We start from the raw sequence: 23,637 nt of genomic DNA, 5'->3' as shown, positions 1-23,637 counted from the left end.
ATCTGCTTTAATTTTATACATATTATATGCATTATACTTAATAAATACAACTCAGCTTTCTCACCAATCAGAATAAAATAGGAATTAAGTGGAAGAATTAATCTATTTTACTGAACAGTTACAATGAGCTCTTTCTTTCTCATCCACAGCTTTGAGTTCTGCTTCCAGTGGCATCGTTTTGATTTCTGGCATACCATTTTGGTTAAACTACATTTTAGCTATTTCTATTTATTTTCACTATCCAGAATTACAGCTCTTCCATACCATACTAACTGGGACAAGGTAAGCTTGGATAGAATGCTGATTTTGTAAATAGAAACCACCACGCAAGATCTGATAAACTCTGAACACTAGACTGAAACAGAAGCGTAAGATAGACAGAAACACAGAAAAACCATCACCTAATTAGAAAAATTAGTAAGCGTATGAGATAGTTCACAGTTTCAAGGGATTCCTTGAATGTATCTAGCAAGCATCAGCTCTTATCTTTCTAGACACTACACTAAGCCTAGCATTCGCAGAGACAGTGAGCTCAGCCTTACCACCTGCTCTTTAAAGTAGCGATAAGGTTTTAAAAGGTTTAGCAATTTAATAAGTTCCCGATATGACCCAGGTGTCCTGGGCTGAGGCAAGACCCCTCCGACTCTACTACATACCCAGTGATGTATTTAAAGGAACTAATACTAAACATTATTTATTCTTATTTATTCATTCTACTAAAAGGAAAAACTATAATTCTAAATTCATATTAATTAATCCTTATAAAACTTATTTAGAAAAATATTTTGCATTTATAGTGAGAACTATCATTTCAAAGTAAGCATAGTTAAAATAAACCTGGTCAAAAATATAGCAAAGGTTTTAATAAATGTAGAAACATAATGAATAATAAAAAGTAAAATATATAATTCGGAGTGAACATAAATTAACCTGAGATCCTCTGTTCATGTCGAGACCATACCACACTGGCTTATTGTCGGGAGACTTGCTGGCCCACCAGGTTTTAAGTGGAACACTGGCTGGGTTTGCGGAAATACATGTCTCTCCTGTTTCCATATTGCAGTAAACTTTGATTGCATCTTCAGCCGAACCCTGGTTGGGGTCAATCCAATATTCACCTATTTTTTAAAGATAGAAATAGTTGCTAAATGAAAAAGATAATCTCAGATATGATGATGAGCCTCTAAAATTGTCACTAGAGATTTGACCCTTTATTCAAAATGAAATCGTTAAGGGAACGGGGAGAAGGCTCAGCAGGTAAGGTGTTTGCCACGAAAGCCTGAAAACTTGAGTTGGGATCCAGAACCCCCAAATCTGTGCAAATTAGGTGGGTACAGGGGCCCACTTGCCGTCCCAGCATGTACAAAGACAGAAAGAGAAATCCTGGCATAAGCAGACAAGCTAGACTATCTAAGACAATGAGATGTGGACTCAGTTAAAAAACAAGTCTTGCCGGGCATTGGTGGCGCACGCCTTTAATCCCAGCACTCGGGAGGCAGAGGCAGGTGGATCTCTGTGAGTTCGAGACCAGCCTGGTCTACAAGAGCTAGTTCCAGGACAGGCACCAAAGCCACAGAGAAACCCTGTCTCGAAAAACAAAAAACAAAACAAACAAACAAACAAAAAAACCAAGTCTTAACATTTAAGATGTACAGTAATTGAGGAAGATAGCTAATGTCAACTTTCTCCATGTATACACATGCACTCACACATATGTGAACACACAAACACACATGTGCACAGCCACTCACATATACATAAAGGGAGGAATGCAACTGATAAACACTGGGAGCCTTCCCCATGCTAACTGCTTTTTAAAGACACTTTTCCAGATTGTGTATTCCAAACTCAAGACATCCAAGTGATTTGTAAAATAAGATATACCAAATCACATACATACACAAACAAATATATCTTCTCACATGTATTTATTTAGGTCCATAAATATGTATATGATATTCTACATAAATTATAAAAATTAAATTTTGAATAAAATGAAAAGGGAGATGCAAATTATTGTACAATTAATAAAAAGTATATATTTTTTAGAGGGAACATTTTTTAGTTTGCCCCCTTGACATCATTGAAAAGTTAACTGAAATTCCGGTGTTTTACAACTCATTCTTACAGTTTTAAATATCCCTTTTCTGGGTCTAATTAGATCATTTAAAATTATTGGAGTAGAAAACTTAGAACACTATCATACAACTAAGGAAGATATACTTCTTCATTCCAAACTGCCTTAAAAGCTCACTATACATTATTCTACCAAGAAGGATTGCAAAAGAGTGCCTGGCAGGACATTGAAGTGCAATAAATATATTCCATATGCAAATAATTTAGGGAAACATGTACTCTACTGACCTCTGAATGGTTTACCTAATTACAATTCTGAATGATCTTGTAGGTGAAAAACCATCTTTAATTATGCATGAGCAAGTATTTTCTGAAGGTACATATGTGTGTTGGGACCACTTCCTCAAAATTGGGTTTTTCATAGACTACGACCTATATTGTATATGCTATCTATCATCTTTATAATTTTTCATGTGGTTGTCTCTACCACAAAACCGTAAGCTCTATGGCATGTTAAGAGTTTTATCTTTGTGTCTACCATTAGTTATAAAGTTGCAAAAATCTTTCTTGCTGCAGAGGAGACTAACTCAACCACAACCACATGCTTCACTGATGCAGGCTTCTAGCTACTCACCGCTCTGCTTGGTGGAATGACAAAGCTTTAAGTCATCACAAGTGCGGGCTGGGTGCTTCTTGGAACCATCAGGGCTACGCATGGTTTCAATCTGACTACTGAGAGATTTCAGGGTAGCGTGGACCCCAGGGTCAGTTTTGTTTGTGTCATCGGGAGCTGCCTGGTCTTCGGTGAACTCAGGAAGTGGATCTGGCATATTCTCATCGTAGTGGCCCATGATATCACCAAGAGCAGCAGTGAGATGGCCGGGGGGACCCGGAGGACCAGGGGGCCCAGGTTCACCAGGAGGACCCTAATGAAGAAGCAATTGGGAAGACATTTAGAAGGGTTTTGGTTTTGTTTTGCTAAACTGCTGCTGTGCAGTGTGCTGGTTGCTACAGCTTGGCAGACTAATTTGTGGATACTGAAGAAGAATGACTCACACTTTTATAAACAGGCAGGCCTAGCCCACCAAGCAATAGCATTGCAAGAATGGGGAGTGACCCCGAGCTGTTTTCCAGGCGAAAAAAAAAAAAAAAAAAACATATCTACAAGTCAAGCTCTGAGATAAACAAAGCTTAAAGCCAAACTTTTCACTTTGATGTCTTCTTTGATGATCTTATGTATCTCATGTGAAACATATTCAGAGTTACATTCTTTTGAAAATAATTTGAGGCAAAATACAACTGGAATTCTTCATAAGCAGCTGTGTGCAGGAGGCCAAAGTGCTGCTGGGGTGTGGGATCTTGTTCCGTAAGTCTCCGTGTAAATACGAGGGAAATAGCCACAAGACCTCCAACATGGAGCATCTTGCCTCCTCCAAAGCAAGAAGAAAGACTTGAAGTTTTTTCGTATGTATGCGAATGGTGGTGAATATAAAATTCTCTGTACTAAACAAAGTTGAGGAGAAGTTCCTGTATTCACCTTTTCATTGTTCAAGAACAATTGAAGGAATGTGAAGTCTCAGATAAGCCCAAAAAAGTGGCAAAGATTGCAAGTTCAGTGCTTTCAATTGATACCGCTGAATTTTCAGAAGAACTGAGTCTTGAAAGAGCCATGTAACTAAAGAGATGTGGAGCCCACATCTCAGGCAGAGAGAACACCCTGGGTGTCAGAGACTGGCTCTGCTGTTCCCTGAAAGGCTCCGGGAAAGGCATTTTAACCTCTGTGCAAGTGCTATCTATTCTCAAAACACTGAGAATAGGGAGACAGATGATCGTAAAGTGGCTGGCGGGACGACAGATTTCCTGGGAGGTCATCATGATGCCACACATCCTGTTACATTAATCTAAAGGAAAGAGCCTCATCTCACTAAAACCTGTGAGCCATAAAAAAGTAAATTAGGAGCCACATGAACCAAATTGTATAGCTGTTTTCTTCTCATAAAGAAAGAAATGGGGAACTTTCTTGACTACGATGAAAATAAACTTACATACCTACATAAAAATAATAAATATTTGAATTGATGGCACTATCACTGGGGGAATAACGATTAAACAGTGAGGGTCAGATAAATAAGATCAGAGAAACGTTAGACAAAAACTTAAACATACACATATGTGTATAGATTGATGATGTATGTCTAAAGACAGAGAAGCTAGGGACTAACTAATATGGTCTGTTATTTGATATCTTCTTATACTAAATACCCTTAGATTGGGAATTGGGAACTTTAAATTGAAACCTTGAATGTTATTTCCAGTAAAGAAAACTTTCAAACTCATATGCTCATCTTGCTCCAGGCTTCTGTTGTCTTTATTTCCCTGCCATGATGGGCTGTACCATGAACTATGGGGGAAAATGAACCATTTCTTAACAGGAAAGCAAACTAAGACAACCGCAATTTCAAACAGTACATTAGTTGCACAACTTTGATAAGAATGCAGTCATAGCTGGATATTTAACCTCAGTGTAATAGCAATCCAAGGACTTGGTATCTTGAACTCTCATTTTGTATATTCTAAATATTGTGTATTTAAAGACTTGGAAGAACTTCTTAAGTAGGTAACCTTCTGTGGTTACTTCTAAGCTTATTTTAGGAGTATCTTAAGACTCTTGTTGGCAAAGTTAAGCATCTTTGTATCAGTATCTTCCATGCAAAGTCTTGTGAGCTTACCTCCGGTCCTGCTTCTCCTACACTTCCCCGCACACCAGGAGGTCCAATGGGTCCAAGTAGTCCAGGGTTTCCTTCTTTGCCTGAAGGACCTACTGGTCCAGGAGGACCCTGTCAGAACACAAAAACTGCAGTTTAGAGGAAAGACTTTGCAATGTCTCTCTAATAAAAGAACTATTATAGAGATTGAGTAATTACCGTGATTGCTCAAATTCCAGCCCTAATAACTAATAAATGGCCTTTCACCATTTTATTACATTTACAATTTCATTGTGTGTTAACTGTCCATCACTAATTCTGGGTAAAGGACCAAGACAAGTTAAGAACTCTAACCGACTGTGGTGGTGGTTTGAAAAAAAATGGCGCCCAAAGGGAGTGGCACTGTTAGGAGGTGTGGCCTTGTTGGAGTAGGTGTGGCTTTGTTGGAGGAAGTGTGTGGTAGGCTTTGAGGCTTTTGTATGCTCAAGATACCACCCACTGTCTCAGAACACTTTCTGTTGCCTAAAAGATGTAGAACTTTCAGCTACTTCTCAGCACCATGTCTGGCTGCATACTACCATGTCTCACCATGATGATCATAGACTGAACCTGCTAACTGTAAGTGAGCCAGTCAAACTAAATGTTGCCATGGCTATGGTGTTTCTTCACAATAGAAATCCTATCTAAGATACCTGTTAATCACCAACTTCCATTGGTAGCAACTATTTCATCAAATTGTTAATAAACTTGGTTGGAATTTCAGTTGCTTTACAAGTGAATTACATAAGTTGAGTGTTTGCTGTAGTTGAACACCAGTTCTTACACCACAGAACCTCATCACAACCTTCTTAATATTGTTCTCAATTTATGTATATTTATGTTACATTTAAATATAGCGTTTTTTGCTAATTCCTCTTTCTAATTTTTTCTATTCCCCTAAATATCTGTGTGAACTGCCTTAGGACCCCAGTGACTTAGAAGAAGCAGCACTTAAATGAATTTTAGAATTTCTAAAATCCTCAAGTTTTGATTCCCTTTTATGATTTGCTTCCAAACTATTTTTGTATAAACTTCTTCTAGGGCTTTGTCACAATTAAAGAATGGAATATGCCTATCTTCCAAATCTATTCCACTTCGTGAATAGGTCTCATCATCTATAAAAATCCACGTTCAATGGAAATTTAACCCCCAATAAGAAATGTAATAGGAGAACATATAAAAACTTGGGTAAGAGATTTTACCATGGGCTCACAGTACAACACATAGTACGCCGTATTCTAGGATATTTCTATTTTAAATTATGTACTAAGTTTGTCCCATACATTTTCTGCCAACTTCAAAGAACATGAACCAATTAGTATTTAGTATCAGGGATAGTGTGCTCCAGGAACAGTGTTATGTCACTAAAGTCTTTACTACGCACAACAAAAACTTAAAGAGTTTCCGTTACTTACTCTTGGGCCAAAGGGACCAGGGATCCCAGGACTTCCTTGTTCACCATTTGGACCCTACACAGGAAGAATATTGAAAGCATTGTTAAAACATTTAAATCATGCATTGTGCTGTGTTTTATCTTTCAAATTACACTGTTAATAACTTTAGCACTAGAAAAGAAGCCATTGACTTCCTTAACAAATATCCAACTAATACCAAAGGCAACCGTACAGGTAAAGAGACATATTGTTTATTGCTTTATTTCTTCCCCACAATATTATAGCTTATGCATGGGTATCTATATTAGGTAACTATATAAGCATCTATCAAGTTCATTTTAAATTAAAATAATTTACAAACGCATCCATCTGTTTCATGGAGGGATGGGTGGGCCTGTGAATACACTAGTATATTCTCACATGCAGGAAAGTACAATGCTTAATTTACTTACAGGAGGGCCAGGAAGACCCTGAAGACCAGTGAAGCCTCTGTGGCCTTTCTGACCTCGGTCACCTCTGTCTCCATTGTCACCCTTGTCACCTCGAGGTCCTTGGGGTCCCTATAAATAGTCAGTCATTAATATTACTCCTTAAGACTATAATTTCCTGTGATTTTACTCTTTATGATTTCATTTATTATAATTTTTAAAAATAGATTCTCTGAAATTAAAATTTATAAAAATTTTTACTTTTCATGTTTCCTCTAGCAAAGCTAAATTCACATATGCAAATAAAATGATGGGATAGGACTGCTGGAAATATTTTAAGAAACAAACAAGAGTTCAGTAGGTGTATTTGTATTTCAGAATAATCAGCAACCCCCTGATTGCACTTAGATGCCACCCAGTAGGAAGTGATTCATGCCTGGTACTGGAAACTTAGCAAACTGCCCATGGCTAGTTTGAGATCATGGACCCTAGAGGAGAACATTGCACTGTTCTGTTCTTAACCTAACTCCCACCTGCATTCTAAATACTTAGTCTTATATTCGCACATAACTGTAGCTATACTGTTCTGTTCCTAAACTAACTCCCACCTGCATTCTAAATACTTAGTCTTATATCCAAAGATAACTGTAGCTCTAGTCTCTCATCAGAACCCTCACAGAAATCCACACTGGTCAACATGCAGAGAGCAACTGACCATGGGATTTCCCCATGAATGATTGACACACCTATGACACAGTCCCTACACATAAGTTTCAAGGAAGATCACAAGCTCCTGGAAGAGGGGGAGAAACAGGCTTCTGAGAGGTTAGCTAATCGCAAGAGCTCAGTATATCACATAAGCAATGCAAAAATAAACTCAGCAGGTTGTGTTTATATATACATGTGTCTTTAGACATTTAAAGAAGTGGTCGTGAAATTGAAAGGAAGTGGAAGGTACTGAAAAAGTTAGAGGAGAGACAGAGGGAGGGTAGAAATAGGGTAAATACAGTATTCATGTAAAAAATTCTCAAAAACATTTTTAAAAGAAACAAAGCCTGGGGCAAATGACACAAATATTATCAGTGAGCTACATTTATTAGATACACACTTGCACTAGACACACATGCACTAGTGAGAGAGACTATGTCATTCTCATCATATCTACAATAGTCTCTTCCCAAATGCAAGTATCCTAATCCTAAAAAATATGAAGAATTTTATTTGTTATATAAGTCAAATCCAGAGAAGTGGTAAAATTACTCACTAGATGGATTCTGTCATTTACTTTGAATGCCGGAACATAAACACAGTTTCAGGATTCAATGGTTGCCAGTAAACCACAAACAACATATGGCTACCTACTAAGGGTTAGCTATTTCACCTACTAGAAGATGTTACTCTTAGTTTCCTAGCAGAAGAAGTGAAATCCTATCATGTAACTTTAGAGAATGGGCAGAATGATCAAATCCATTGGATTTTTGGCTAATGATTTCCCCTTTTGAAGCTTTATTTTGTTTGCTTGTTTTTTCTTTGTTTTGTTGTGTTTTTGTTTAATTTGTGTTTCAAAATATCTGGTAGCATAGATAGCATTTATAATAAAAGTAATACTAAATATTAATGTATGAACATCAGAAACATGATCCATTAGACTGCCCATAATGGATAAAGGTAAACCTGCCTGGAAGCTCCTTAAATTAAGGTATCACCAAATATCCAGCCCAGACAGCTCAGGTAGAAAGCCACAGCGACATGTTGTAAGCGGATCACTTGATTGGTCAGCTTACCTCAACATGCCTTAGTATAGCTTTTGCCATAAGTCATATGGCAAAACAGTCCCTAAACCAGCATCCCAGCGGCAACTCATTTTTGGGACACATCCCTGCTGTTCAGGACTCTGCTTCCTGTCTCTCCAGCTCTCATCTATGACCTATGGCAAAATTCTTTCTAAAAACTCACCATCCATGGTGTGCAGGAAATCTCATGGACCAGGAAGCCCCTGGCTGGGAAAGATTTGTCAATCTTTGGTTCCCCAGAACCTCATCTCTCCCAGCCCCTCTGAGCTAGTTATTGTACATGTGAAGCAAGAAAGCTTCTGTTCCTCTCAAGGGTCTTTGATCTTGCTCATATCACTTTAAATTCAATTCCCTTGTGGTTTTTACTGTAGCTATAAAAGGCCCTGCCATTGTATCATTTCTTTGTAACACAATCTTTCAGAATCTATCTTCTACCTTTCTGAGATATTCCTTACTGTGACCATAGACAACATTACTGCTGCCATCTCACAGAGTTTCTGGCTTCTCTGGGTCAGTAATTATCTAGAGGCCTTTCTTTGCCTTGCTATTTATGAATCTTAAATTAGATTTCTTTTAGGTATATAGTTTACATAAGGAAACATATAAATATATGTTCAGGAAAAAATAGAGCTTACAGGCAAACCACGTTTTCCAGCTCGGCCAGGTGGTCCTACAGGGCCTCGAGAACCCTAGAAAAGAGTTCATAAAATTTATTATTGCATTTTTTAAAATGTAAATGCAAACATCGGTATAAATATAAGAGTAACATATTAACGTAAGCATAAACATAGATAAAAAGGTAATGTGCACAATCATAACTAATTCCCTGATGTCTAGCAAATGTCTCTACGTCAGGTAAGAATGCACTAACTCTTGCAACACATTACAGGGATTGTTTTTATTATTTTTACCAAATGAAGTTCACCGTATTGATTATTAAATGACATTGCTTGCTTAATTGTTTTGTACGTATTACAGTTTGTATAAATTGCAACCTATTTGGATAATCAAGGTAACTACATTGGGATCATATCCATATTCAAACAGCAATTCATTTTTAAACTTAGCATATACTTTAACACATAATGGTCTGTTTATCAATATTTAGAGTTCTTAGCTAACAGCATATACAAGATAGGATGTATGTACATCTAGGATAGCATATCAATGTCATATAACTGGCAGTGAGAAATTGATTTTCTTACAGGATCTCCTCTTTGTCCTGCATCTCCAGGTGCACCAACAGGCCCAGGAGTCCCTGGGGCACCCTGAGAGCCTGGCAGACCTGCAGGGCCAGGGTCTCCACGATCACCCTGACAAGAAGAGACAGAACATTTTTCTTTAAACATTGATTGTATAATAACAATATTCTATATTGCTCATATTATAGACAATATGAAAATATACCATTTCAAACACTGCTTTAAGTACTGCTTTACTTAAATATTTTACTTTCATTTGCTAATCAATACATTAAATTCAAGGGAATAGAATTATTTTTCCTCAGCTTTAGATCTTCTCCACCTTCGACTCTTGCTGTTCCCTACATTCTGGTTGTCAGAGGACAAAAGTCAACATTTGCTAGTCTACCTTTCTAGACTAGTGTAGTTGACGTCCAGAAGTCAACATTTGCTGGTCCTCTTGCCTAGACCAGCAGTTTTCCTGTTGACCTCCAGAAGTCAGCATCTGCTGGTCCACTTGCCTAGACTACCAGTCTTCCTGTTGACCTCCAGAAGTCAGCATCTTCTGGTCTGCTTGCCTAGACTAGTGTTCACATTCATAAAGCACAGTGTAAATTTCAGTGGGAAAACATCAAGGAAGCCACTACCTACGTTTTTCAGCTACACTCACAAAGTCTTTCAAAAAACTGGTTCTGAGACTTCCTTCCTTCCTTGCCCTCCCCACCTCTGGAAGGACAAACACTATGCTAGCTGCAGTCCTGTGTGGTATAACATCCTTGAAAGCCACTGCTTCTGAGGGGCAAACAAAGATGTCTGTGGATTGCAGATCGCGCTTGGAAGAAATCGGAAAGAGTCCTCTTGTCTTTCACTCACATGACCCATATGGCAAGGCGGCAAATAAGAGCTGATTGGATGCGCACAGGTGAAATCAATGCGGCATGAGCCTGCAAGGTTGCAATTAATTGCTGCATGGGTTCTAATTGGTATTAATAATAAAAACCTATCACCACAGCTAATGAGTCAAAAGTTGGAGTCAAACTTTATTTTCTGACAGAAATTCATTCTTACTTAACTTATTAATTTGGCAGCCAGAACAAACATTTGTATCTAAGTTAAAGAACATGTATTCAATATGATGAAGAGAAGATTTTGGGAAGCAAGTCATTTAAAGCGCTCATACAACTGGAATTTATAGGGAATTGCCTGTGTATGCATTTAACTTTGTAATTAAAAAATGAGACAGCCATTTAAAGTGCACATATGAGTCCAACAAGCTGCAGTAGTATGTCAGGGAGTGCACATCAAGGCCTTTGAATGCTTTCTGTATTACATGTACACCAGCAAAGGCAAAGACTCTGGATGCTAGAAAAAATTCTGTGGCCACAATAGATAAGGGGAGTCTTAGCCAAAGACACCTCAAATGTCTCCATCCTGTTAATAGTACAAGAGCATTCTTGCATCCTTACTCTGTAGAAGAGTTTTAACATATAAACACTTGCGCTAAGCATATTTAAGGTATTTGGAAATAGTTTCAAAAAAGTCAGTGTCACGTGACTCCTTTGTCCTTGGTTGCCAGGTCTGCTTCCACCAAAAGGGACTCAGCTGCTGTTATACCTGGGGAAATTGTCAGCTCGACACAGCCTGATTTAAAAACATATGGCATATCTATCATGTAGAAAGCATCATTGCATATATCTTTGTCAGTTACTCTCTTTAGGGAGTGCGTAGAAAAATGTGGATGTCATTCAGCTGTAAAAGTGATACACAAATTTAGAGGATTCATTTACATCTTCAGCCGAAGCCTCCACGTTATACCAAATAAGAAGGCAATTTGGTTCCCGGCTTAGGAAAATATGTGTCATACTTTGTCATACATTCAAATGTTATTTCATTTAGACGATTATCCAAGGTTATAACCTTACTAAAAAGTTTACCATCAGAAAAGTCAAAGTTGGACTGGGACTATGGTCATAAAGAATATTTTAAATATTGTTTTATTATTATTATTATTACACTAGAATTCCAGTGATCTCAGGTTTATGGAGCTCTAATGTTCTAATCAGTAGCACTGAACTCACCCGTTCTCCAACGGCACCATCCCGTCCTGGGGTACCATCATTACCAGCAGGACCCTAAAATGAACAGTATTTGAGACATTGGTTCGTGAGATTGTTAAGCTCTCATTCCTGCTGACAGGAAACAGGCCAACATGTTTTACTCTTCTTTGAACTATAAAATGGCACTCAATAGGAACCTCAGCAAGAGAAAGAGGGCTACTAATTCCTTTCTATTTCCAATTCCTTGTTAAATTGCCATATTCTTATTTACTTTAATTATCATTTCTAGTTCTCAATATTAAAAAGGAAAAGTCCTCAGACACACTTAAATAGATTACAGTTATAGTGCTCTTATCTTGCATTTTGTTTGAATTTCCACGTTGGTTTTTCAAATAATATTTTTAAGGTTTTGAAACCAGATAACTATATTTATATTATATAAGATTCTGTTTGAAAGTATATATTATTATTTCCTTATTCTACCTTGATATTTTTCAAAACTACGTTTTTATTTTTTTGATAAAATGAAGTTTGAAATCATCGATTGATCTTTTCAAGAGCATGTGATCCTTTGGCAATTCACTCATTAAGTTGCTGAGCCTTTCGCTTCTCGAACTGCCTGTCTGCTCTGTATTTCCTCTCAAAAGAGACTAAAGGGCTTGCATGACAGCCTTAATGTTACTTTATCATGATAAAGAAAAATGTCCTCAACTTTCTCTTCTTCCTGAGCTGTAATGGTTTCATTAATCCTATCACCACAAAGCTGGGCAATTTTGATAAATATCCCATTACAGAACGAAATAATACCATGGGAAAGATGAATGGCTATGTCCTTCCACCTTCAACACAATTTCCCAAAGTCTAAATCAACCGAAATGCTCACTGAAGCTTTTACGAAAGTCAGTCCAAGGGCACTGATTTGGTTTCTCTATGATTTAGTCAACTCTCTAGGGAGATAGAGTACCTCAAACAGCACGTCAAAAATCTTTCTTACGCTTGTATGTGGAATTCATCTCTAAACATCCTCATCCACTTCATAATGGAAGAATCATCCCTACCACATTGAGTTAGAATAGAAGGTATTTTCCTTCGGGTTGTTGCACTCACTTCTGGCCCAGGTTCTCCCACAGGACCATTTGAGCCTGGGGGTCCTACAGGTCCAGGGGGACCTTTATCTCCTGTAGCACCGGTCGGTCCTACTTTTCCGGGTGTGCCCTGAAATCAGATCACAAGCATGAGTCAACCACTGCAGAAAAGTTTCCAGAACACCCGTTTCCATTAGGATTCATTTAGTCAGTAGTTCTTTGGTGTCTCCTCCTACAGAAATAACTGCCCAGTACCCTACAGCACCCGCGATTGCTTAAAGACATGGCCACTTCATAGCTCATCACTCCTGACATACCAAAGAGATAAAAAGCATCCTGTACCACCTGATTAGCTATGAATTTTGCACTTCTGGAATCCGTGTCTCTACAAAGACATACGCATCCTTATCACTCTTGCGTTTTCTGCCCATTTGTTTAAAATGTGTTCCAGTCCTTTAGACTCATCACCGAAGAATTTTACTTTCCAGCTCTTGGCTCAGTTCTGATGTCAGCAAGATAAGCTTTAACTCTTAATACGCTGCCTTCATATTTCTACCCAAAGGTCTTCTAGTTTAACATACCAAGAAGCCAATCTCTGTCCACATTCCTTAAGAACACCATTTTCGCCTCAAACACTGCAAACACCCACTGGTAAAATGAGTCATGCCAGAGTTTATAGAGCATCAAACTTTCCTCCGTATTCCAAAGAATACCAGATCCTGGAGCATCCACGGGAAACAGGAGATTAAAGTTCACCCACAACCACTTCTAATGTGAGTCACCCAGTTCTTCTCTTTGATGGTTTACTGTGAGGTATGGCTGTTTGGCTAAGGATGTTTATGTTAAAAGATACTACCAAGCCTCAAGAAGGCCATCCCCCTTTGCCAGCACTGTTTTTAATATTTGAAGAAAGATTTAAGTCACCAAAAATCCAAACACTTGTTATCTACCTCTGTAGCTCCATGGTTAAACTAATGTTTGTCAAGGATGTTAAACATTTAACATTTAAGATCAAAGGTTTCTAAAAGCTAGGAATTCATGTCCGCTTAAGACTATCTGAACCAACTCATCAAGTAAAACAAATTCTTACTGCAAAAGTTATATCATGTATCTGGTGACTATTGACACAGTTACTCACCGCTGGGCCAGGAAGACCAGGCATGCCTCGCTCCCCACGTTGTCCGGGCATCCCTACAATCCCTCTTTGCCCAGTGGTACCAGCCGGACCAGGGGGACCATCTGGACCCTAATGGTGAGAGCAGGCTATAATTACTACTCTACAGAATGAGTCCATATCTGAGTAATTTATATAGTTAACTATGACTTTATAGACATTGATGAGGTATGAGGAGAAAAACCTCTCGTTTCATAAACCATGAATGTCAATACTTATGGGTCCTAGCACAGCCTCTAATATTATTCAACACATGGAAAGAACTTGACAGCTAAGGAAAATAAGTGGAGAGAACTATTCAAAAACTATTTCCTTCTTTTAAAAAAATGAAAAAGAAAATTTAGAAGGATTATATTTCAAAAATGTCAATATTCAGTAGAATGCAAATATTAAATATGATAACATATATTTTATTTTCTTCACATGGGGGACATTAGATAAAGAATGGGTTTTTTGGATTAGTTTAAGAAAACCATGTCCTTTATCATTTTGTAAACATATATATATATATATATATATATGTGTGTGTGTGTATGTGTGTGTGTGTGTATGTACATAGATATACTTTTATAAGAGAGAATTAGAAATTGAAAATTTCATGTAAATTAATCAGTTGAAAGCATTTAGGAATGTTTCCAGAATAATATTTTGATAGATTTTATGGCAGTGATTATTACAAGTTTCTTATTATAAATATTTCAGCTGGAGTTGAAGTGAAACAGAGGCCAAACTTACAGGCTGTCCATCTTCTCCTGGGTCTCCTTTGTCTCCTGGGCCACCAGGTGGGCCAGCGGGTCCTCTATCACCCACTCTTCCATGAGAGCCAGGGTCCCCACGAAGACCAGGAGGTCCCTCCTTCCCAGGTTCGCCTATGGGCCCTGCAGGTCCTGGAGCTCCCTAGAACAACACAAAAAAGAAGCAATGAGGAGGCCAAAGTGGGAGCTAAGTAAGAAGAGCTGACCTAGTAGCCTCTACCTCAGCACAGAGGGCACAGCCTTGCAGGACTGTTTGTTACCTTCTGAGATAATCGCTTACTGCGAATACTTGACCAAACCAAAAGAAGACAAGGCACAGCAGACCATAGACTAATAACCCTGAGAAAAGCCCAGATTTCATTTCCAGATGACCATTTAATCTCTCATTATTAAGAGCTATGGAATTAATTTTAATTTTCAAACATATTTAATATTCTGTTCCAACTATAGATTATAATGTTTTATTTTATTTGGGCTGGTCTAAAGTGGTCTTATGACAGGATTTACTAAAGAAACTCTCAGGGGGTGGTGCAAGGTGATGCTATCAAGAGCCCCCATGGCTCTTCAGTATGACATGGTTTGATGCCCAGCACCCACGTGATGAGCACAGATGCCTCTAACCCTACTCCCAGAGGATGCAACACCCTCTCTGGCCTCCACCAGCATCTGCATGCACATGGTACATAAACTCGTGCAGGCATACACACCCATGTACATAAAAGAATGAACTTTGAAGAAGAAAGTTTCAGAGATGCATTATTAGCACAGAACAAAAAAGTACTTAGTACTCAAACAGAATCGTGGTCAGACATTAGCTTAGAAAGAACGTGCAAATAATCTCTTCCAAGTTCATTGACTGGTAACTTTGGATTTGTTTTGGTGAGATATCACTATGACTGCAAGAAGACTTAACCAAGAGAAAAACAAATCAGGAAGAGATTCAATAAAAATAATAGTTAAAAGGCCACATGTGTGTGGCATACATACAAGGACATGGACTAAACGTACTACCAATGATTTAAGTCTAAATGGACTTACAGTAGGCCCGGGAGGCCCAACTCTGCCGGCAGAACCAGGAAATCCTGTAGCACCCTAAGAACAAAATACCATACAATCAGTTCAGATAAGAAGATGCCTGAAGCCTACATCTCACACAGGAGGCTTAGGGCCTGTTGATTCCTTCTTGTATTTATGACCACGTAGCTTTTTACGCTTCTCGCTCCTCAAATATTTTAGAGAATCTGGATTAACTGATAGGGTCAAACAGTTTTTCTGTTTTGACTTTTATTTTTAACATATAAAGGTACAGCTAAAGCTACACAGGCTCTTTTGTGTAATCAATTACATAAGGTATTTTTACTTTGATATATAAATATCAAACATATAATACTTTGATATATAAATTTATGCTTCACATGAAGCAATTGGATTTTCACAAGTAACAAAAGTGACTTTCACCCAGATTTTCATGTTAAGCTAAGCACCCTTTGCTCTGTAATACAGCTGATACATAAGATGATGTGTCACTACATCCTTGGATGACAGTTAGCTATTTTATAACCAGGACACATTTGATATTTTCAACTGGCTGTGCACAATTCCCAGAACAGCAAAGAGACTCACAGGTGGACCCTGGGTTCCGCGGCCGCCTTTCAGTCCAGGGACACCATGAGGACCCTACGGGGAAGAACCAAAAGATCACAAAATGAGCTCAAATGCAGCTACTGTGCATTGTACACATTGGGTCCCAGTATCAAGATTTCCTTTTTAAAATTTTTAACTCACATGAGGGCCAGGTGATCCTGCTAGCCCTTGGGGTCCAGGAGACCCAGCATCTCCCTTCTGGCCTGGCTCTCCAGGCTCACCTTTGACTCCAGGCTGTCCATCAGGACCCTAAATGCAATTTTCAAATGAGTAAATATCTTTAAGACTAATAAATAAATTTTTCATAGTAATTATTATTAACATGGCATTTAATCTTATAAAACATTGCTGTGTATTTAAACATGTTCTGAAAAAAACCTCAATATCTTCTTTAAAACTTTCTCAAAGAAATTTTAGCATATCTTCATCATAGAAAATAATTACATTAACTAAAATACTATAAACATCAACTTTTGTTCCACCTATGAAAATATGCTGAATAATACATAAATTATTTTAAAATTTAAAGATTTTAATATATCCCAAGACATACAAAAATAAGACTTTTAAACTCTTCTACTAAGAAGAGTTTTAACTTGTAAGTTAGAAATATTTGAAAATTTTACCTGGGGTCCAGCAAAACCAACAGCTCCCGTTGGACCATTTTCACCACGAGAGCCCTAAAAGGAGACAAGCAATAATGAAGTTTTGGCACATAATATGCAGTTTATGTAGCTAACTGTATGTAGAGAAGTCAACTGCATTGCGTGAGGAAGAGCCTTAAGTTAAATCATAAACTGGAGGACATTGAACAAGATTCTTGAGATCAAAGAAACTCAAATACTCAGAAAAAAGCTACATGTCTAGATTTAATAGACTGTGTAGCTAATAATTTTTTAAGTTTAATGACAATAAAATTTGAAAACTGGGGAGCTGTAAATAACATAATACAATAAGCATAAAAGTTACATTAAAGATTAGACAGATAGTGATTAATGATAGATAGATAGATGATAGATAGATGATAGAAAGATAGATAGATGATGATAGATAGATAGATAGATAGATAGATAGATAGATAGATAGATAGATAGATATGGATGGATAGATAGATAGATAGATAGATAGATAGATAGATAGATAGATATGGATGGATAGATAGATAGATAGATAGATAGATAGATAGATAGATAGACAGACAGACAGACAGACGGACAGAGACAGATAGACATAGGTAGGTAGGTAGGTAGGTAGGTAGGTAGGTAGGTAGGTAGGTAGAGATAGACAAACAAACAGACAGACAGACAGACAGACAGATCAACCAAAGAAAAATTCTTTTAGTGTTCAACCTCATACTATTAGTGTTCAACCTCACACTAAGGAAAATTAAAAGATTTTCACTTACAGGATTGCCACGAGAGCCAGGAGGGCCAACTAAGCCTCGAGGACCAGGTTCACCCTAGAAAACAGATTTTAGATAACTAAGTATCTAGTGCACAACACAATTAAAGAACACCAGGCACAATGTGCAGGTAAACCAGACTCTGAGAAACAGCAACACTTTTGGCCTTGTTATTTGGAGTGCACAGAGATATCTTTCGGCTTACCTTTTCTCCAGTAGGGCCTGCAGGACCTGGTGGTCCCAAAGGACCTGGAAGACCCTATAAATTAACAAGACATAGGTACACTGAGGAAAGACATGTACAGAAATTTCCACGTTTAAATAAATAAGCAAGAAAATCAGCTATTATTTTTGTAGCATGATTGCGTTTTTTTCAAGTCATTGTTTACCACGATGACAGCACCTCTACCTTCTCAAGACTTATGCCATGTAGTCCACACACTAGCAACTAGATTTCTCAACATGAAACCATCTTCAAATTGGATCTAAATTAGCAGCTTTCTTTGGCAATGTTTCTTTGATTTTACAACCTGTTTAATTTGCTAGTATCTATCTTGAAATTTGCGTATAGATTGAAAATTGGATTTTCTTTTGTACTACTCTCTTAAATTCTAAGATAATAACAAAATGTAATTCTATTATTATAAATTCAATGACACTAAGCATGCCTCAGTGTTTAAGATGAAAGAGTCATCCACATCAAGGCTCACTGATTTTGATGTAGTCCTGTTGATGCGTAGTGTAGGACAGTCACTACCTGGGGCAGAACCTGGGACTTCAGGACACATAATCACAATATTTAAAGGCGTATATTGTTGGGATTCTTTAGGAAAAAGTGCTCTGTTAATTTTGTGCTTCTTCTTCACAGGTATGTCAATATTTTTGTCCTGAAAGTTATATGTGCATTACTGAAAGAATGGAAAAAATGAAATTTACTTCTTATTTGTATATTCTTGACAAAAGGTTTTTGTTTTCTCCAGATCTATAACAGAAAAAAAATCCTTTAATAATTTTCCTAGAACACTTCCTGAAACCTGAGTAAGAAAAGAAAACAGCTCATTACTTATATGCATAGGAAATGAAAGTACCCAGTTTGTATAGGGGAGCTGTTATTAATGTCGAGAAAACATATTATTGTTTTCTTACAGCAAATGCCTCTTTCCTAAAACAATGCATCGCAGTTACTACAAATAAAGCAATCAATGATCTGCTCCATCACACACATTTTATAAGCCTGGTAGATATAAAGATAGCTTTGTGTGGTCTATGACTTTATTTATTTGTTGTATTGCTAAAATGCAGAGGAAGTAAAATAAGTACCCACTGTTAATCTACATCAAGTCTCAAACAGCATCGCTGTTACATTCTTGATGATAAATCAGCATGAGTAACATTACTGTTAAAATTTAAAGCAATTTCATAGGACAATGAACGATAATGTACATTTGTAGCCCGTTCGAGAAGATAACCTTTCCCTTACCCTTGCTCCATCATTTCCAGCTGTTCCTTCAGCACCTTTCTCTCCTATGCCACCCTGGAAAAATACGAAATAGCAGCTGTTCATTTAATTGTGCCTCCTGTGCTCCAGATGAAGCTTCATGTCTCCTTCACAGCTCTACCAGCTGCAGACTACAACAGCACCTGACTAGGCATATTCTAAATAAATAAAGATGATTAGAAGAAGAAATGACTTATCACTCAGGCTGAGAGAGATAAAAGGCTACTTAGAAAGTCATTATTATAGAAAGTCTAAATACATACACTGGAAAAGTTAACTAGCAAAAAAACAAGATTTACTCTGTCACCCTTGGGGCCAGGAGTCCCTGCAATTCCTCTTTCTCCTGGCATGCCTTGAAGACCTGGTGGCCCTGTGTCTCCAATGGTCCCAGTTGGACCTGGATTGCCCTAAAGGGAATAAATGATGAGATTGTATTAGTATATTAATACCAAAACCTGTGAAGTTGCTGTTTTAGTTAAATAATTGAATGCTAGCAATTAAATTAAATCTCAATGCTCAGATTTAGCACTTGGGGAAATTGTATCATAGTGGGATTTCTGAAAAACAATGTAATTTACATTTTGAGTTTTGGCTTATATGTCTAACTGCTCTCTTTTGTTCACCGCAACCCCTCTATTATATTGTTCTTTTTTCTAACTTACCTGTTTGTTAATATACTTTTAATTTTTATTTGCAATTAGTATATAAATATTAAATTTCATTGTGGAATTTTGAAGATAATTTCTCTTTGATGATCCTACTCATACCTATCCAACCCTCTTCGCATCTCTTGTACTATACCACTTCCAGTGGCTTCTTTTCTACTTTCATGTCACATACGTGACATGCTACCCTCCCCAAAGTCAACATTAGTTCCCCTCCCCATGGTCCTCATGGTCCTACTTTCATGACCCACACCCAACCTGTCTCTATAGAGAAACACTAATTCAAATCAAAAGAAAAATAAATGTCCTTTCAAATAGAATTAATTGAATTGCCCTTGCTTCCCCCACCCCATTGACCATGGTAGATACATTAATAAAGAAGATATTGTGTTTAGGGAAAAGAAACATTTCTCTCTTTCCTTGGAAAACCTGTGAGATTAAGCTGGTTCCCAGAAAAATGCACAGTCAAATCGAGATTGGCTTTGCTCTGTCATCCTGGACCTTGACGATGTTAAAGACCTCTTAGTCATATGGTCATGTGAAATTCCACTTCAGTTCCACACATGAAACTTGGCTACATTGTTGTCTACCAACCCCAAGAAAGCACATGAGAGCACACAGGCATGTTCTCTATGCTATACTATATCCAAACCTACAGGTTTGCAAACAGGCAGTAACTGTAGTCATGGAGTCAAGATGAAGAACATGAGCACATAATTTGCTTCACCTACTAATAAACTATGATGTTCCATTTCTTTTCTCTTGCATTCATAGATGCTCCCAACAAGTAACAGTTTCCATTTCTCATCTCTGTTAATTAGCAGATGTTACCAACGAAATGTACAAGTATTGGGAGCTCATGCATGTACGACAGAGCATCCTGTGCCTGGGCTCCTCATCCCCACCATAGAAAGCTCACTTTCTAGTTGCCAGAAAAAAAGCCCAAGATGCACCCGCTAAAGATTTGTTGAAGTAAAAATAATTTAATCAAGTTATCCCAGTAGACCAAGCGAAGATGCATTCCAGGGACAGCTGGTAAGTTCTAGAGTTTTCGGGAAGCCCAGGTCAGGACTGCACTTACCTTTGGACCATCAGGGCCATGTCCTCCAGCCATGCCTTTCTCCCCAGGCAGCCCCGTTATTCCCGGCTCTCCTCTTTCTCCAGGATTCCCTCTTTCTCCCTAGTATGACATCAGAATGTCAGATAGCCTTAATATTAGCCTAAAACAAACTTTAAAAGTTTCTACAAAATTCGACAGGACAAATGTTTTTATAATGGAACCACTATAATGGCTCAGGTTTTCTAATTTAGTACAAAGAAATGAACAGGGCCTAAAGATAATCTTTGCTTACAAGAAAGGTATCCCATAAATTTTTCAAAGAATAGAACAGCTTAATACTTAAAATAAAACATCCTTTAAGATAAAAGACTTTCTTTATTCTGTAGCCAATGGGAAACAAAATGAATCACACAACAGAAAATGCTTACCCGAGGTCCCAAAGGGCCAACTGCTCCAGGCTCTCCAGGAACACCCTAGATAATTTAAAAAATGGAAGCTCTTGTATTATTGGAAATATTTCTAGATCAAATATCACAGGCTCTGCAGTATACTATTATAATAAATACTACAGTGTGAAAAATATGTATATCTTTACAATTGAGGAAATACATTTTTCTGAAAAGATTTGTATTAACCCAAATGTCTGATTATTTTTGGCAGTGAGAATGAATAGACTATTTTCTCACAAAGATAGTGTATTAGATTCTTCAGAGATAACAGAACATAGTTATAGCATCTTTTTTAAAACAGAGTATTGGGAAGGGTTTAAATAGAAGGAAAGCAACATACAAAAACGCATAATAGCCGGTCATTTCAACTAACTGAATTTCAATTATATTGAATCTAATATTTATATATGTGTGTGTGTATAAACATTCTATATTTATATAGAGAGAATATATAAATAAATATATAGAATATCGGCTGCAGCACTTGCTACTTAACAGTCTTTTACCAGTTTCCCTACACTCTAAAAATGACCAAATGAAGCTCACAGTAGAACTCCCTTCAATCTGGTCCCTGGTTCACACCTCCAACTTTATCTCCATCACTTCGTCCTGTGCTCACACTTCTGACACTGCATTTTTACGGTGCCTTAAATTACTCAGCAAGCATTTACGCTCGCCATTCCCACTTCCTGCAATATTTTTCCATCTTCTATCCTTCATATTTTATGTACAATATTACTTTTGGAAAGTCTTCCTATACCAAGAAGTCAATACACATTGTGTCTCCCCTGCTGTAGCATTTGGATCACACTGTTATTATACTGTTTCCCAATATTCTATCTCTTCTATTATTTGGAAATACAGAGTTCCACAGTCTGCAACCAACTGTCCAGCTGAGAAGGTGGTGTGCTTAACTGAGGCAAGCACACAGAATGCTGAGCAAATGTTAATTGAGTGGTAATAAGCAAATTAATTGCTCGAAGATAAAAGAGCAAATCTATCTGCCATTAAATGCCTATATCAATTTCAGACCATGAATCATCTAGTGATATTTTAGGCATAAAATGCATAAGAAGCAAGTGAGTTGAGTTCAAAGTGGAACTGAGGAAGTCACAAAACATCTGAGTTCTTTCACCTGTCAATGGACATAATTGAATCATTGAACAAAATTCCTAGGGCTTCACTCATCAAAGATGATATTATAATCTACCAACTTATAGTCTTGATGCTATTATTTCCAAAACTTACTTGATCACCTGGCTTTCCACCTTCCCCAGGAGGCCCTGGAGGCCCAGGAAGCCCCTAAAACGAGAGTGACAAATAGATCTCATGATTCACTGAAAGTTTTACCAGCTACCAAACCAAATAGTTTACATTTTATACTTTATTTAACTTCAATACAAAGGACATTGCATGGACATATTAAGAAAAGTTATGAAAAATAGTGCCCAGATACATCAGGAAAGCCACCTATTACAAGGCACAGGGCATACCTGGCTTTTAAGGCTAGCTTCTTCTTTGCACATAGCACTTAAAAATTAGGATAAGAATATAATACAAGGCTCTCCATGTTTGTTTTGTTTCTAGCACATTTGAACTGCTCGAATATTGTTGGCAGAAGGCCTGATGCTTCCACAAACTGACTTTTTTAATGCCCATAACTAATGTTTACTATATAGAAACAATCTATGAACAAGTTTTAGTAACTATACTAATAAAATCAGGTAAGGTTAAGTTTAATGAACCTGCCGAGATGTTGGGAACATTCTATTATCATTCATTTCTTACCAGATTTGTGGTTAATCATTTTGTTCAGAGGAAGGTCATTCCCTATCTTTGAACAACAGTATTTGGTTACACACAACTATGATAACAGAAGATGTCTAAAAATTAGAGGACTCTGCCACATTCAAGCATTCTATCGTGTGCATGTATCCAAGCACAGACATATTCTCATGCTTATAAAATATGGTCTCACTCTACAGTCTCGCCTGGCCTGGAACTTAATAGGTCACACAGGCTGACTGCACTCAAAGCAACCCCTCTGACTCAGTCTGCCAACTGATAGCAGCGCAGGTTCAGCATTCACAAACTGGCTGCTTTCCATATTGTGTGTGTGTGTGTGTGTGTGTGTGCGTGTGTTTAATAAATGAAAATCTAAATTAATACATACCTGAAAGCCAGTAGGACCTGGAGGACCCTGCTCTCCTCTTTCCCCAGCTAGACCCTAAG

At 37.6% G+C, this 23,637-nt stretch overlaps 1 protein-coding gene across 1 annotated transcript in view; it reads right to left on the bottom strand.

The window, feature by feature from the left end:
* Col5a2 (collagen type V alpha 2 chain) overlaps positions 1 to 23,637 on the bottom strand; it is a 127,352-nt gene that overhangs the window by 2,520 nt on the left and 101,195 nt on the right. The window contains exons 30-52 of the mRNA XM_057758517.1: positions 23,579 to 23,632; positions 22,654 to 22,707; positions 21,385 to 21,429; positions 20,978 to 21,076; positions 19,531 to 19,638; positions 19,214 to 19,267; positions 17,939 to 17,992; positions 17,737 to 17,790; positions 16,958 to 17,011; positions 16,473 to 16,580; positions 16,311 to 16,364; positions 15,726 to 15,779; positions 14,668 to 14,829; positions 13,897 to 14,004; positions 12,781 to 12,888; positions 11,695 to 11,748; positions 9,641 to 9,748; positions 9,071 to 9,124; positions 6,667 to 6,774; positions 6,236 to 6,289; positions 4,806 to 4,913; positions 2,711 to 3,002; positions 931 to 1,118 (exon numbers count right to left, since the gene is read on the bottom strand). Coding sequence (XP_057614500.1) covers positions 931 to 1,118; positions 2,711 to 3,002; positions 4,806 to 4,913; positions 6,236 to 6,289; positions 6,667 to 6,774; positions 9,071 to 9,124; positions 9,641 to 9,748; positions 11,695 to 11,748; positions 12,781 to 12,888; positions 13,897 to 14,004; positions 14,668 to 14,829; positions 15,726 to 15,779; positions 16,311 to 16,364; positions 16,473 to 16,580; positions 16,958 to 17,011; positions 17,737 to 17,790; positions 17,939 to 17,992; positions 19,214 to 19,267; positions 19,531 to 19,638; positions 20,978 to 21,076; positions 21,385 to 21,429; positions 22,654 to 22,707; positions 23,579 to 23,632 — 2,136 coding nt within the window. The remainder of the gene's footprint in view (positions 1 to 930; positions 1,119 to 2,710; positions 3,003 to 4,805; positions 4,914 to 6,235; positions 6,290 to 6,666; positions 6,775 to 9,070; positions 9,125 to 9,640; positions 9,749 to 11,694; positions 11,749 to 12,780; positions 12,889 to 13,896; positions 14,005 to 14,667; positions 14,830 to 15,725; positions 15,780 to 16,310; positions 16,365 to 16,472; positions 16,581 to 16,957; positions 17,012 to 17,736; positions 17,791 to 17,938; positions 17,993 to 19,213; positions 19,268 to 19,530; positions 19,639 to 20,977; positions 21,077 to 21,384; positions 21,430 to 22,653; positions 22,708 to 23,578; positions 23,633 to 23,637) is intronic.

This window comes from Chionomys nivalis, chromosome 26, assembly GCF_950005125.1.
Source record: "Chionomys nivalis chromosome 26, mChiNiv1.1, whole genome shotgun sequence".
In the NCBI taxonomy this organism is placed as follows: Eukaryota; Metazoa; Chordata; class Mammalia; order Rodentia; family Cricetidae; genus Chionomys; species Chionomys nivalis.
The sequence above is the reverse complement of the archived record's forward strand: the minus strand, read 5'-3'. Positions and strand labels throughout refer to the sequence as shown.